This window comes from Zootoca vivipara, chromosome 10, assembly GCF_963506605.1.
Source record: "Zootoca vivipara chromosome 10, rZooViv1.1, whole genome shotgun sequence".
In the NCBI taxonomy this organism is placed as follows: domain Eukaryota; kingdom Metazoa; phylum Chordata; class Lepidosauria; order Squamata; family Lacertidae; genus Zootoca; species Zootoca vivipara.
Genome location: NC_083285.1, coordinates 26,693,011 through 26,707,982, shown reverse-complemented (window position 1 = coordinate 26,707,982; position 14,972 = coordinate 26,693,011). Strand labels below are relative to the sequence as shown.

Genomic DNA, 14,972 nt, shown 5'->3' with positions numbered 1-14,972 from the left:
ATGTTAAATGTGACTCCTACTCTCAGCGCTTACAAAGGCGTTACTATTATAAGCTTTCGGCATCTCCGTAGCAGTAGCCAAATAACAGCTGGTGGTTCCAGTCAGCAGACATTAACGATGACGGGAGCAAAATGGTTTTCAAGGTGGTTTCTATCCACTTTACTGATGTACCAGACTGAAAAGTGTGTGTGTGTTTGTTTCAAAATTAGCGATTAAGTATTTAATTGCTAGGTGGCAAAGACCTCAAACTTTAAAAAGGCAGTAACGAGTAAACTTTGGCAACCAATAAGGTTCTTCATGGGCCCAGAGCGGGTGGGGAGAGATGTGTTCAAGGGAAAAGTTTAGTTTTCTTACTGTATAGTATTTTTGTAAGAAAAACAAATGATCACACTGACAACAGCAGGCAGAGCAAGTGAATGAAGCCAGCAAGAAGGGAAATACACACAGACAAACAGACATAATTTTATTTGCATGGCATCTTTCCCCAGTCCAAACCATGCTCAAGGCAGCTTAGAACATGAATAAAATACGTAAATACAACAGACTCCACTAGTGCAATACTGGCTATGCTTCTGCGAAGTTGCCATGCGCGGAGGCTACAATGCGTCCTGCACTGAGGCCAAAAGTGTATCTGCAATGGAGACAACCCATATCTCGAATCTCATACGTTGCAGCTGCTACATAGAATTGTTGCCCCCTCTGGCAGATTCTCACTTGGTGGCCATCCCACAAGGGCTGATTCACACATATATGTTTATCGCTTAAAACTGCATCGCTCCATGATTTATATCACTTAATGGCTCTCAGCTGAATGTGGGAACTGCCTCCAGTTGCAAATCTTTGTGTCTGGGATTCTAGGAAAGGTCTGTGTCTGGTGTCAGATCTGCCAGAGCGCTTTTCCCTATGTGCAAGGCATTAACTTGACATTGCGACCATTGCATGCATCCATACAGTGCTGGTTTGTTTGTGTAGACTGCACGCTTTCCCCCAAATTGCAAGTTATCGAGAGAGATACATATGGGAAAGGTCGTTTGCCGTTGCTGCATCTGCCCCCACAAGCTTGTTTGTGTCAGATGATCTGATAGCTTGGTAACTGCAAAAGCTCTTGAACTTTTGCTGTCAAAGTTATCTCATGTTCCACATCTGAAAGGGATGAAAGAAGGAGCGAGCGAGCTTCAGGCCTGCAGATCAGCAAAATCACGGAGCTGTGAAACACGATTTCCCATGCAAATCGGGCAAGACTTGTGGAAGGATCAGGTTTTGTGTGTTCTGAAGTTGCTTCAGCAACTGACCATTTTGGAATGCTGAAGCCCAGTGCTCAGCTCTCAGCTCTCCTCCTCATCCAGTCTTGGAATGGGGCTCCTTGTTCTTCTCCTTTTGGGAGGTCTGAGTGGAATGAAAGTAGGCTCGCTATAATTGCAGTTCTGGTGACTTGAGTTCCAAGATTGCTTTGGAGATGTAGACTTTGTTTCCATATGGCGAGCATGTGCAGACATACAAATATACTTACAGGCTGTGCTGAATAATAAGCGCCCGCTAAGTTAATACATATGGTTTGCAGTAGTATTATTCAGTAAGCTTAGTTTGAAATGTATGTGTGTGCATCAACATGACACATTAGTAATTCAGGTCTCAGCGGAGCTGGTTATTCTGAAACAATGCAGCTCGGCAAATAACGTTTTCTGTTGCCTGTGAGTGGGAAGGAAACACCCAAGAATTTGACAGCTATGGCCACTTTACCCCATGGCTCCTTTGAGCCAAATAAAAGTATGACATGGAACTGATACAAAATGGCATCTATAATGAAGAACGGTTTACGTTTCGTAGGATGATGCTATTGTGTCTGTTTGTGATTAGTATTTGTTTGCAGAAACAGTGAGCTGATCACCCCCAAAAAAAATAGATTGGTGTTTACTAGCAGAATATCTTTATTAGCAGAGTATTTTGCAGTAAAATCCTCAAAATGTGCTGTAAGGAGGGAGGGGGAACCTAATAGGTGCAGTTCCAAAAAGCATCAATGAGAAGCCGGTCATAAAGAAAGCAGATAAATGTCACTATTAATCTCAAGCAGCGTTCAAATGAAACAACCACAAAACAGCATTCCAAGGCTTTGGGGTTACCAGGCTTTTCTCCTCATTAAAATACTCCAGATTTACTGCCTTCCATTGGCTCTTTGTAGTTAAAAGAAAGTTTGCATTAAAGGCAGCCATCCCCATCTATTTGTTGCATTTAGAACACTTAACACCTTTGGTTTAAACCGGTATCTTTTATAGTTTTTCTCTTCAGTTCCTTGGCGAAATGACAGAACTATCGCTTAACGTAGCCACTTTTTTTTTGCTAAAAGATATGAGTACAAATAGAAACATTTAGACGTCCCTGGTGTTTCTTCTCTATTAACATTGTGGAAGTTCCCTCACTGCAAGAAGTGAGGTTACAGGGAACCAGGCAGAAGGCCTTCTCGGTAGTGGCACCCGCCCTGTGGAACGCCCTCCCATCAGATGTCAAGGAAATAAACAACTATCTGACTTTTAGTAGACATCTGAAGGCAGCCCTGTTTAGGGAAGATTTTAATGTTTGAAGTTTTATTCTGTTTTTAGTGTTCTGTTGGGAGCCACCCAGAGTGGGCGAGGTATAAATAAAATTATTGTTATTTTTACATTGAGATTTACATTTAAAGCAAAGTGTGGGTTATGTTATTGCATTTATTTATTTATTTTTCCATGGTGCAACCCAGGGCATCATACGAAGGATTTCTAGGCTGTGTTCCATCCTGGTGTCAGACCGGTCAGACCTGCTTAGTTTCAGCAAGGTTTGCTGCATCCAGTGGGGGAGCTTCATGTTCTGGCACGGGGGGGGGGGAGAGAGCAGGTGGGGGCAGGGCTGGTGCACATCCCTGGGGCGTGGTGCGCCGCCCACAGGGGCATGGCGTGTGTACTGGGGGCATGGCACGCTGCCTGCGGGGACATGGCGCCCAGCACGGGGGGGGGGGGGCAGCCATGATGGCACCCCACCAGGATCGCGCTGTCGGGGGCGGTGCACTCCCCCCGCACTCCTCTTCCTCCACCAGTGGCTGCACCCTGCCTCTTCAAACCATTGCCCTGCAACCATGGTAGTAGCACTGAAGAAACTAAAGTTGCAAACTTCAATGGGAGTATATTCCATTGAACTCAATGGAACTTTCTTCTGATACGTAGAGGACTGTACTTTAAAAAATATATCTATATCCACATGTGGCAGAGCTGCCTGGTTATCCGGGGACATAGGAGGGATCTTATGTTGCAGCCCTGACCAATTCTCTTTAAGCATCGCTCAGAGCAAAAGAAAACGATCTGTCAGCCGCAGCCAAAGACAAGTCCCCGGGTGCAAACAAGATTGGAAATGTCCCGACATGGAAAGGCTAAGACCATTCACTCAATGAGTGCAGACTGTGAAGAATTTTGTCCGTGTTGCTGAAAATGTTATTTTAAAAAAGGAGAGTCGACCGGTCCATTTCTTTATTTTAAGAATGGGAATATGAACTCAGAATAATTCAATGGTGGGCAGTTATCCTCTATCCTAATGTAGGGTTAAGGGACCCAGGTGGCGCTGTGGGTTAAACCATAGACCCTAGGGCTTGCTGATCAGAAGGTCGGCGGTTCAAATCCCTATGACGGGGTGAGCTCCCGTTGCTCGGTCCCAGCTCCTGCCAACCTAGCAGTTCGAAAGCACATCAAAATGCAAGTAGATAAATAGGTACCGCTACAGCGGGAAGGTAAACAGTGTTTCCATGTGCTGCTCTGGTTTGCCAGAAGCGGCTTTGTCATGCTGGCCACATGACCTGGAAGCTGTACGCCGGCTCCCTCGGCCAATAATGCGAGATGAGCGCGCAACCCCAGAGTCGGTCACGACTGGACCTAATGGTCAAGGGTCCCTTTACCTTTAATGTAGGGTTACCCTATTGATTGTAGCTTCCAAGGTTTGCTCACATTGGTGCACAAGGCAGTCATCAGAACACAAGGAAAGCTCTCCTTGATCAGACCGATACCTGTTTCCGACACTGGTTAGGTGTGCATAAGCAGGATATAAGTGTCTCAGAAAGCACAACAACATGCCTTACTGATAACTGACATCCCTTGGCACAATTAGATATTTTGGGGGGGGGGGAACCACACACAGAGAAGTTCCATGAACTGTGAAGATGCAGTTTGTTTGACTCAAAAATTACCAGGGTGCCACACTGCATTGGATAAGATAATTTAATCATTAGCACCTATTGTAGCACTTTTGCAATATGATCAGCTGTTTATTCATAGTACTTGTTTTCCTTATTTATCGGTAGATTATCATTGGTTTGGAATGTCTTTTTTTAAAAAAAAATAATTCAGATTTCACAGATAATCAGTAAGACTGCCTTTTATTTTCTTCGCACTTTGTCCCCTTCCCTTTTTTTTTTAAGTTGTCCAGGTTGGATTTCCCTGCCTTGGGAAACAAGATGGCGTGGCGGCATTTGAGGTGACGGTCATCATCATGAATTCAGAAGGCAATACCATACTCCAAACGCCACAGAACGCCATCTTCTTTAAAACATGTCAGCAAGGTAACCAGAACCTGCCCTCGGAAGGGAAGTTTGTCTGTCTTGCCGTTGTCTTCACACATTTGGGGAATAGCTCACATTTGTCAGACCAGAAACAAGCTGAGACACAATTTCTACTATGAATACAGATGTGGATGAGAGGTTTTTTTGGGAGGGTTACAGGGATGAGGGAGGGAAAGGGGAAAGTTCCTCAGACATACAATTCTACGGTCTTTAGGAGGGCATCTCAGGAGCTCAGAGGCAGCCAGAGGCTTAAAAGGTGGGTTCCAGCAAAATCTCATGAGATTTGGGTGAAATCTCTCCAGAAGCTGTTGCTGTTGCTACCACTACTTCTTCTCACCACTGGAGATGGTGGGCCACCTGCAGGGGCACTTCCTCTCAGTGTCACACCACTTGAGGTGGCTGCCTCAGCTCACCTCATGGGCAGGTGGGCCCCGCCGGAACGATAGGATAGATCAAACCTCCCTTCTTTGAGAGTAATCTGACTTTGTAGATCCTACTCCATGGAAACGTCTTTGGCTCTAGCAGAGGCAAATTTAGGAAAGTGCAACCAGTTCACCCACACTGGGCACCAAGCTGAGAGGGTTGCCACAGAAGGTGCCACAGCAATGACTTAAAACAGAAGGTGAGAGGCGGGGGGCACCTGAATTTTGGTGTCGCACAATTTGAAAGCCCACCACTGGCCCTAGCCTCATCCATATCTGAGCTCCTACATTGGTGGGGCAAAAAGGGAATGGATCAGGGCATTCCAATGTGAGGAGAATCATTAAAGGGAAAATAAAAGCCTGGGAAAGGGATTGGTTTTAAATAAAAATAAAACTACTCTCCTTTCACTTCTACCTTGTCAAGAGCCCAGCAGGGTATTGGATATGGCAGCTCATTTGCCTTCAGTTCTCCTCCTTTAGGATTGCCGTCTCAGTTAACTTCTCTTAGGATCCGAGCCTGTGAATATCTAGTTTTCTTGTACATTTTGAGCATCTCAGTCAATGTATGCTACCAAAATGTCCATCATTCGGACACTGGAATTAACTTCCTGGGCATCTCCCACTGCCCCATCTCCAGCAGACTATATGATGCTCTTACCTCAGACTGTAATAAGACTGTTCACACAACACATATTCAATTCATCCAATAATTATTACCATCTTCTTTGAAGCTGAATGTCCTGGAGGTTGCAGGAACGGCGGGCTTTGCAACGAAAGGCATGTATGCGAATGCCCAGATGGATTTTATGGTCCTCACTGCGAAAAAGGTAATCAAAAGGCTTCAATTATTTCATGCGCTTTTATTTACACTGCGAGGACAGCCAAGCAGTCGCTGCCTTTCAAAATATTGTTTTGTAGAGATTTTCAGATGTGGCTTAGGCCGCTTCCAAAAATTAAATCTAAACGCATAAGAAAAATATTTTACAAGTTGTGGCTTCTCAGTAAACATAGATTGTTTACACAAAAAGATAAAGAAGTCTCCGCTGAATGGTTTAAAGGCTGGAACAGGACTGACCAACAAGTGAACGAGCGTCCATCTGGCAAAACATTAAGTAAAAGGCTGTTGCTAATGAACACTAGCTGTAAAAGTACCACAATTATTTCACTCAGCTATTGTTACTGAAGAGAATGTCCCAATTTGATCATGAAAGCAAGTCTCCATCTGTGCAGAGGCACAGCCTGCCTGGGAGAGAGAGAGCAATAGCCTTGCCTCCTTTCCAGCGGGCCCTTGTTTGCCAGAATCAGTTCGGATTTCCTCAGATCTGTGCCTTGTAAATCCCTGCCTGTAATTTGTCCCTGTTTTGCTCTTGGCAGGCATTTCTGGGTATTTCGATATAATTTTTTTTAGGTGAAGCACTCATGCACCTAGAGCAGGGATAGGCAACCTAAGGCCCGAGGGCCAGATGCGACCCAATCGCCTTCTCAATCGGGTCCAGGAATCAGCGTGTTTTTACATGAGTAGAATGTGTCCTTTTATTTAAAATGCATCTCTGGGTTATTTGTAGGGTATAGGAATTCGTTCATTTTTTCCCCAAAATATAGTCCGGCCCCCCACAAGGTCTGAGGGATGGTGGGCCGGCCCCCTGCTGAAAAAGGTTACTGACCTCTGACCTAGAGTTATTCTCCCATCGTTATTAGAGGGCGAAGTGGTTTGCATTTGAGACTGTAAGCAGGGTGTAAATATGTAAATGAAATGAAAATGAAAAGATTCACCGTGCCCAGGCCCATGTCACTATAGACTCAGGGTAATCTGGCCATAACCACATACTCCCTCACACATTATTTACATGCCAGAAGGGGGAAGTAGAATCTCACCTACTACACTTGCCCCAAACCTTGCCACACTCCCTGACCATGATTCCCAGCAACTATAGGGAATAATTGAATTGTAGAGTTGGAAGGGACCCAGGAATCATAGCTAAAATATCCCAGATGATAAATGATAATGTGATGATAATGAGAAAGCTCTCCTCTTCATAGCCCATTGGTATCTATGCATTGGGGGCTGGTAGTCTCTCCTCCCATTTCACACATTCAGCAAATGCCTGGGTGTGGTTGTGTTTAGGCACAAGGATGAGCAAATTTACATAACCCGCAAGTGTCCGGGGACGGGACGGGACGGGACGTCCTGTTTTTTCTCTCGCAAGGCAACAGCAGCCATTTGGGAAGCTGTGGTCGTGCTCAATTTCACAATGCAATATCCCCCTGAAAAATTGCTTTTGGGTGGGCTGCGATCTCGTGCAGCATCCCAAAATGCATGTTTTGTTGCTCCATGCCCCCCAAAAACAAATTGTGGTGCAAAATCATGGCTCCCTAAATGTCCACCAAGGAAAATGAGAAGGTGGCTTCCAGGAAGATGGTGTACCAGATTTTGCTGTCGTGGTGTTGGAGAGTATGAATTTACCAGTTTATATCCATTGCAGTGCTAAGTTAAAGTCAATTAGTGGTATACTTGTTCCTCTGGTGAAAGGTTTTGTGCCTGGAGGACATAGTCACACAATAAAATGCACAAGCAGGTTGAGAGTAACTTGGTTCCACAGTAAACGGTGCCATCTGTTGAGCAATGAGTTTCTGCTGGCAAACCTGCTGCATTGGATTCCCCTGTGGAGCGGCATTAAAACTCACCTGTTAGCCTTCGCGTTAGCGAGCAGCCAACATTGGATACAGCCCATAGTTTTCTTCCGTGGCAGCATGATGCCTAAAATGCTATTTGCACGACAGCATACAAATCAATATGGCTAACCTGACCCAAAAACTCACACACTCACACACATAAACAAATCTCACTACAGCCAACCAAAGACAACCAACCACACCCTCGGCTACCCCCAACCTCTCTCACCACCAAGGAAATATAACAAGTGAATAGAAAGAGAACCCACACAAGTGCCGCTGACGCAAAACCCCACACATACTCTAAGTAGAAAAATAGAAGCATTGCCACCCCACCCCAATGACCATTCTCCTCTTCCCCCCTCTTTTCTTCCCAACCTTATACTGCATGCAACAATAATGTCTCACAACAAATGTAACTGATCTGTAGAAAACACAACTTGAAAAAAGAGAAAATGCATGTATTTTCATAAACTAAGAAATCTTCAGTACAAATTATTATTATTTTTAAAAAATGTTATTTGCAGAGACAGGTGTCTGAAAATCAAAGCTCAAGGGTTTTGTTACACCAGATTTCAGGCACCTTCTACTACTGCTGAATTCATTTTGCCTGCAGAAGAGACAGTTCGTCTTAAGGAGTGCTTTATGCTTTGAAGGTTTTTCCTCTCTGCATCAGTGCCAACATCTCACTATAGTGTTGATTCCCTCCATTCAGCTCTGTGTACTCCGCACTGCATGAATGGTGGACTCTGCGTCATGCCTGGATTGTGTATTTGCCCACCTGGTTTCTATGGCATCAACTGTGACAAAGGTATGCTTTTTTAAAAAAAAAGGATTAGAATGAGACCTGTGAGCTTTAACCATTCGCTCAGTAGGCTAAGCCACCAAAGCTTTCACAGCAGATTAAAAAAATAATCACCTCCAGTTAATTGGGAGAACTGCAAACAAGAAAATTTGAGCAGGAAAAGTGAAGAACAGAGAGCACAGCCTAGCTGACAGTCTAGGGACGGGGAGGAATTTGATTCAGTTAGCATTTAAAGGCAGCTCTGCCCAACTCACACTTTCTGAAACAATATGTGAGCTGGAAACACAGCCATTTTTCGAAATCTACACTTCTCTGATTTTCACAATACTGTTCTCTAGCCTGAAAAAAATGCAAATACTCAGAAAAAATGTGCATTGAAATGCATATGTTTATGAAAATAACATACAAAAAATGCAGTATAGTAGGGAAACAAGACTGCATACAAATATGTGTGTATTCGGAGAAATTCACATTAAAATCCTGCTGAATTTTCATGAGGACTTCAAAATACGTAATAATCTCAAACTGATGGAGAAACACAGAGAACTGAAATTAAGGTTGGAAAAATGAAAAAGAAAACCAGAATTGATTCGCACATCCTACCCGAGTCTCAGCAAAACCTAACCTTAGAGTGTGCCCCAATGATTCTGGGACAGTTTCGTTTTTCTTGCCATTCGCCCCTTAGGATGACAGCCTCAGCAAATGCTGAACACCACTCCCAGCACCAAAAATTATATTTTCCTGCCATCACGGCTATGGCTCTGATGAACATGCAAGGTTCGTTCAAGGCTGTCCTTTTATTGGACATGGCAGTTTCTTGCATGCGAAAGTGATGCTGTACCTTCTGAATCCACATTTGAGTGCATTAAATCAGAATATTGCCCTTTCCTTGGGGCTTTGGTTTAATTGGCTTTTGAAAAGACCCCAAACTTTTTCGTACCTTGCCAAAGCTATCCATTTCTGGTGGGGAAAGCCTACATATCCTGTCTCATACGTTTGCTTTGTCTTCCCCAGCAAACTGCACAACGGCCTGCTTCAATGGAGGAACATGTTTTTATCCAGGAAAATGTATTTGCCCTGCAGGACTTGAGGGGGATCAGTGTGAAATCAGTGAGTCCCGGTTTTATGTCATTTTCAGGAGACCGAAAATATTTTTCCTGACTCCCAGAAGATGGTACAGGCAGCCAAAATGAGCTTTAGGTTTCACAACACTGGGCTGTCTGGTGTCTAGTGTGTTGGATGGGTATAGAATTTATTACTAAGGATATAGAAGTCATGGGGTTAGGGCAAATTGATACTGAATGACCTGGGGAAGAGCAAAGCACCCACGATCTCTTTTGCTGGAGCCCTCACACTCCTGCTAAGCTGTGGTATGAATATAATGTGCAAGCCAGGCCTCTATTCTGGGAATGAAGTCTGCTGAGTGTGCGATGTCAGTATTTGTTGATCACAATGGTGGTCCCATTTGCATCCCATTGGTAATAACTGCTGTTAAATCTGTAATCAACTCTAGTGGGGCTGGGCCGGATTTCACTTAAGGCAATAAAGGCAGTGCTATAATCCATATTTTTTAAAATCATTTCTAGGCAAATGCCATCAGCCGTGTAGAAATGGAGGCAAATGTACCGGTAAAAATAAATGCAAGTGTTCCAAAGGCTACCAAGGAGATCTCTGTTCAAAGCGTAAGTGCTCAATCAACTCAGCCTTTTCCTAAAAAAAAAAGCTTTTGCAGCAGATTCGGGATTTTGTAACGTTCATGCTAAATAGTGGGTATGTGTTAGTGTGGCGCTGTGGAAGATCCTTCAACAAAAGGAAACACTTGGTTTAAATATTAACTGTAGGTGTCTTATTGCAGCCGTATGTGAACCTGGTTGTGGATCATATGGGATCTGTATTGAACCTAACACATGCCAGTGTCGAGAAGGCTGGCATGGAAGGCACTGCAATAAAAGTAAGTGGCATTGACAAAATATGACTCTTCACCTCCGTAAAATATGCAGTCTCTGTGGTATTGGGTTTATTGATATCCTCTCCCCACCAATCCTATATATATATATATATATATATATATATATATATATATATATATATATATCGGCATATATATACCGGCATATATATACCGGCATATATATTTAAACCATTTCTTCTTCTAAAATACTTTTTTATAAAAACAATTTTTGATCCATTTTAAGCACATGTTCCCAGTATTTCAGGTTATCATTTGGATCTAAAAATCTTAATAGTTCTATTACATATAAACCTATTCCCTTCTTACTATATCTAGTTGCTTCTACAGCCTCTTTGTACTTCCATTTCCCTTATTGTCCATTTTTAATTATATATTTCTTCTCCAAATAAATCTTGAATTTCTTCCAGTCTTCTTCCACCGTCTCCTCTCCCCGATCTCGGATTCTCCCACCTCTCCCCACCAATCCCATCGCACAGGGTTGCTACTAGGCACTGTGTACGGTACTCAGATCGAAGATGATTTAGCAGACTCTGGTTGCATTTAGACAGCATTTAATCCATCCATTTCCTTACCTAGTAATTTCTGCTTTTTATGTGAGCTTGCAGTGGACCTCTCCCTCAGGCTAACTAACCTGACAGGTTGTTGTGAGAATAAAGTGGGAAAAGATAAAAAATATAATAATTACACTACAGTTTAAACATTAGTCTCCTGAGATCATCTATTAAGAGCAATTCATTGGTTGTTTTATTTTCTTTTTTGGTATTTCTTTTCCTGTGCCATGCTAAACAGCCATAGGGAGGTACCCCTCCATTCAAATCCAAACTTTAAGATTACGTCTTCATTTACTTCACCAGAATCCAGAGAATGAGCTGGTGTTGGTGCCACCATATAGATCAGGAATACCCTGCATGGTTCCCTCCAGACATTGTTGGACTCTGACTCCGATCAGCCCCTGCCAAAATGATGGGAGTTAATGCCAATAACATCGTTGGCTACCACTGTTATAGGGAGTTATAGGAGCCAACCGAGGGGGGCTTGGGCCTCCCAAAGCTGATGGACGTTGTGTGTGGTTGATTATGCAGGGAGGGGCTGACCTGGGCCCCCCCCCAATATTTTATTCTAGTTGGCACCCCTGTAGAACACTGTATTGGCCCAAATGTAAGCCACACCCGAATATAAGCCGCAGCTTTAAAATTGGAGGGGGAGGAGAAAAAAGAGAAAAAATACCCAAATATAAGCCACTCCATTCCTCTCTGCTTCTGGCTGCATACTGGGGGGGGGAGGAACTGCACTGCATTGCCAGCGGCCTTCCCCTTCCTCGCTCTCTCCCTTCCTGGCCTTGGGGGCGAGGACAGGGGCCTATGCACGGGGCGGGCGCTGCTTAGCCGCAGTCCTGGCACTGTTTGCCCTGGGCTCCTGGGCTGCATACTGTAAGGTCGTGAATAAATATAAGCCACACTTTAACTTTTCACTGTCGGAATTTGGGGTGGGGGTGGGGAGTGATGCTTATATTCAGGCCAATATGGTAATCAATTTACTTGCCTGTAGATTTGTGACCAAGGACTGCAGGGAACACATGTCAAGTCAGATCGATATATATACAATGAGAAAAATGCCCTTTCAGAAATAAATGTTTGTCTCATGGTACTACTGCATGAAGTCCATATTGAAATTTCCATGTGAAACATTCACAGTGAAAAGGGGGGGGGCTGCATTTGTAGTCTCCTTACTCTTGAACTGGGTCGTTTTTCAGGGTACGGAGCCAACCTGACCAATGGCCTGAGGCCAACAGGCACCAAGCACAGGCAGTACACGCCTTCACCGAAAAGAGCCGAGGAGAAGCAAGCACCCCCTGAATCCAATTATATCTGGTGAACTCCAACATCTGAAACGTTTTATGTTACACAAAGTTCATAGCCTTCATTAACCTTTCATGTGTTGAATGTTAAAACGCTGTTCATTACATTTTAAGATTACTGGCCTGAATTTTACTAGCTTCGTTATAAACCACTGAGCTGATATTTACTATTCCTTTTAAGTTTTACTTCCCTGGCACAGTTATATAGGCTTCTTGTTTTCAGTGCTCTTTGGACTGGTTTCTTTTTGTACAATATTTCAATTCTTTATTGACTTGGGTTTTTTCCCCCTCTTTCCTTGTAAGAAATTCCTCAGAACAAATTGATTATCCAAAATTGGGGAGAGATTTTGAAAATGCTGGCCTGGAACCCACAGTTTTTTTTCCTGGATTTGTGTCTACATACCTTAAAAACATTTTTTTTATTTTTTTTTATTTTGGCACAGTGCAGTCTTACATGTTCTGTTTAATAAAGGCAAAAGCTTTTTAAAAAATATAATTTAAAGCCAATTCCCATTTCTGCAGCATGCTCTATTGAATACAGTGTAGTTGTGGCATTGAAACAATATAATATATTGGAAACAAAGTGGAACTATGAAGTATGAGCGCAGTCTTTGCATCGGCTTATAGCAATATAATATATTGTGTACACAAAACAGCTCTTATGTAATAAACATTTTTATACTGATTGTTATGTATGAAATAAAGATGCTGCTTTAGTTTTGTGTGTGTTGAGATGTGGTGATGCTTGAGGTGTTACCCTGTTTCTCATATTTTAAGACATACCCATAAAATAAGACATAGCAGGATTTTTAAGCATTCAAGGAAAATAAGCCATACCCCGAAAATAAGACATAGTGATAGGCGCAGCAGCAATGCCGGCCGCGGCAGGAGGAGGAGGAAAAAAATAAGACATCCCTTGAAAATAAGCCATAGTGTGTTTTTTTGAGGAAAAAATAAATATAAGACGTGTCTTATAATATGAGAAACACGGTATCTGAAGGAGATGCCCTCATCTTATGACTGGGCAGCCTTCTGTCAGAGGACGCTGTAGCTCAGGAACTTCTGCATCAAGAAAGGAGTTGGGTGGATGGCTTACAAGGCCCTTCTCACTCTGTGGTTCTATGATGCTAGGCTTCACAGTGCTCAGATTGTGGCATGGTGCAAGGGGAGAGCTTGCCCCACTACAAGGATTCAACACCACCTCTTATGCTGGGACAATGAGGAGGAGGAGGAGGGGGGGGGAGGATTTTGTTATTTATTCCCCGCTCATCTGGCTGGGTTTCCCCTGCCCCTCTGGGCGGCTTACAGCACATAAAAAAATTGTAAAATGTACATAGCTGTCATACACAGGTAACTGCAACTATTGATCTCTGTTATAGATATAGATATAGATAGATATAGATATAGATATAGATGATATAGATATAGATATAGATGATATAGATATAGATATAGATATAGATATAATACGGGGCTCATCCAGACTTTGACATGTGCCGTGCTTTCCAAGGGAAAACCTACTCTTCTATATATATAAAAATGTAAAAAGGGCATGTGGGTGGCTATCCACTTTTCACTGAAACCACTTGACTGCGCTCAAATTTTGACACAACATCACATGCGAATGTCCGAAAGACCGTAGAAAGTTACCTAAGACAGATGCCACACCTGTGCCATGTAAAACCCCAAAAACAACGTGTTCCAGAACACACCACTCAGCTGAAAGTGCATGCTGGGAAAAGAACCAGGTTGCAAACCAGCGCCCTCTAGCGGCGGCTACACTGGTACTATACCTATAGAACCTTCCCTCTCAACAGCACCTCAGCTGCCATTTACATACTACGCCGAAGCCTTTACAGACTAGGCCGAATGGAGGTACTGACTCGCCTGGGTGGGGGTTGGGGGGTGGGGGAGGGGGGATGGGATAGGTCAGGACACGGTGGGACCAGTCACAGAAGTGACCCAGGGGTGGGGGGAAGAGGGGGCATGATACGTCATGGGACAGGACAGGTTGTGGGGAATCACAGGAGAAACCCGGGGTGGGGGGGAGGAGGGGCTGGGATACGTCATGGATTGACACAGGGTGGTGGCAGTCACAGGGATTAGCCATGGCAATGCGTGGCAGAGCCAGTTAGTTAGTGATATATCAGAACAAATGGCAATCTGGGGGAAACCCAGATTCCTGTTAGCTCCAATTGAGCACTAAAGAGCAGGTTTTCCCTCAGGATGGTCGGTGCCAAACTTCAAGAGACCCACAGCCCTGCACCATGGATGGACCACCCACCCACCCAAGGCAGATCCCCTGCCTGCCATCAGACATATCACCTCTGCCTGGCTGCTCCACTCCCAACACCCCTTCCAACCAGTGCAGGACATCTGTCCTGCTCACCACTGTATGCAGGGGCAGCAACACTATCACTTCCCTTCTCTCCAGGCTGCCATTCATCACCCTCCCTGTAATGCCCCAGAGTCATTTGAGCTGTGTACAGGCAGCACTCCTGCTTTTTGAATGGAAGCCATGCTCAGGTGCCACTCGTGAAGGTCACCCACCATGTTTAATTGCCCAATATGACTTGCCCTGACTTATAGATTTAAAAAAAAAACACCCTATAGATTTATAGTCTCAGTAGCACCATAGACCTATGAAATGTCTAAATAGTTCTGTG

At 43.9% G+C, this 14,972-nt stretch overlaps 1 protein-coding gene across 1 annotated transcript in view; it reads left to right on the top strand.

The window, feature by feature from the left end:
- WIF1 (WNT inhibitory factor 1) overlaps positions 1–13,044 on the top strand; it is a 35,431-nt gene extending 22,387 nt beyond the window's left edge. The window contains exons 4-10 of the mRNA XM_035128274.2: positions 4,436–4,576; positions 5,730–5,825; positions 8,387–8,482; positions 9,491–9,586; positions 10,063–10,158; positions 10,332–10,427; positions 12,202–13,044. Coding sequence (XP_034984165.1) covers positions 4,436–4,576; positions 5,730–5,825; positions 8,387–8,482; positions 9,491–9,586; positions 10,063–10,158; positions 10,332–10,427; positions 12,202–12,323 — 743 coding nt within the window. The 3' untranslated portion in view covers positions 12,324–13,044. The remainder of the gene's footprint in view (positions 1–4,435; positions 4,577–5,729; positions 5,826–8,386; positions 8,483–9,490; positions 9,587–10,062; positions 10,159–10,331; positions 10,428–12,201) is intronic.
- The last annotated feature ends 1,928 nt before the right edge of the window (positions 13,045–14,972 follow it).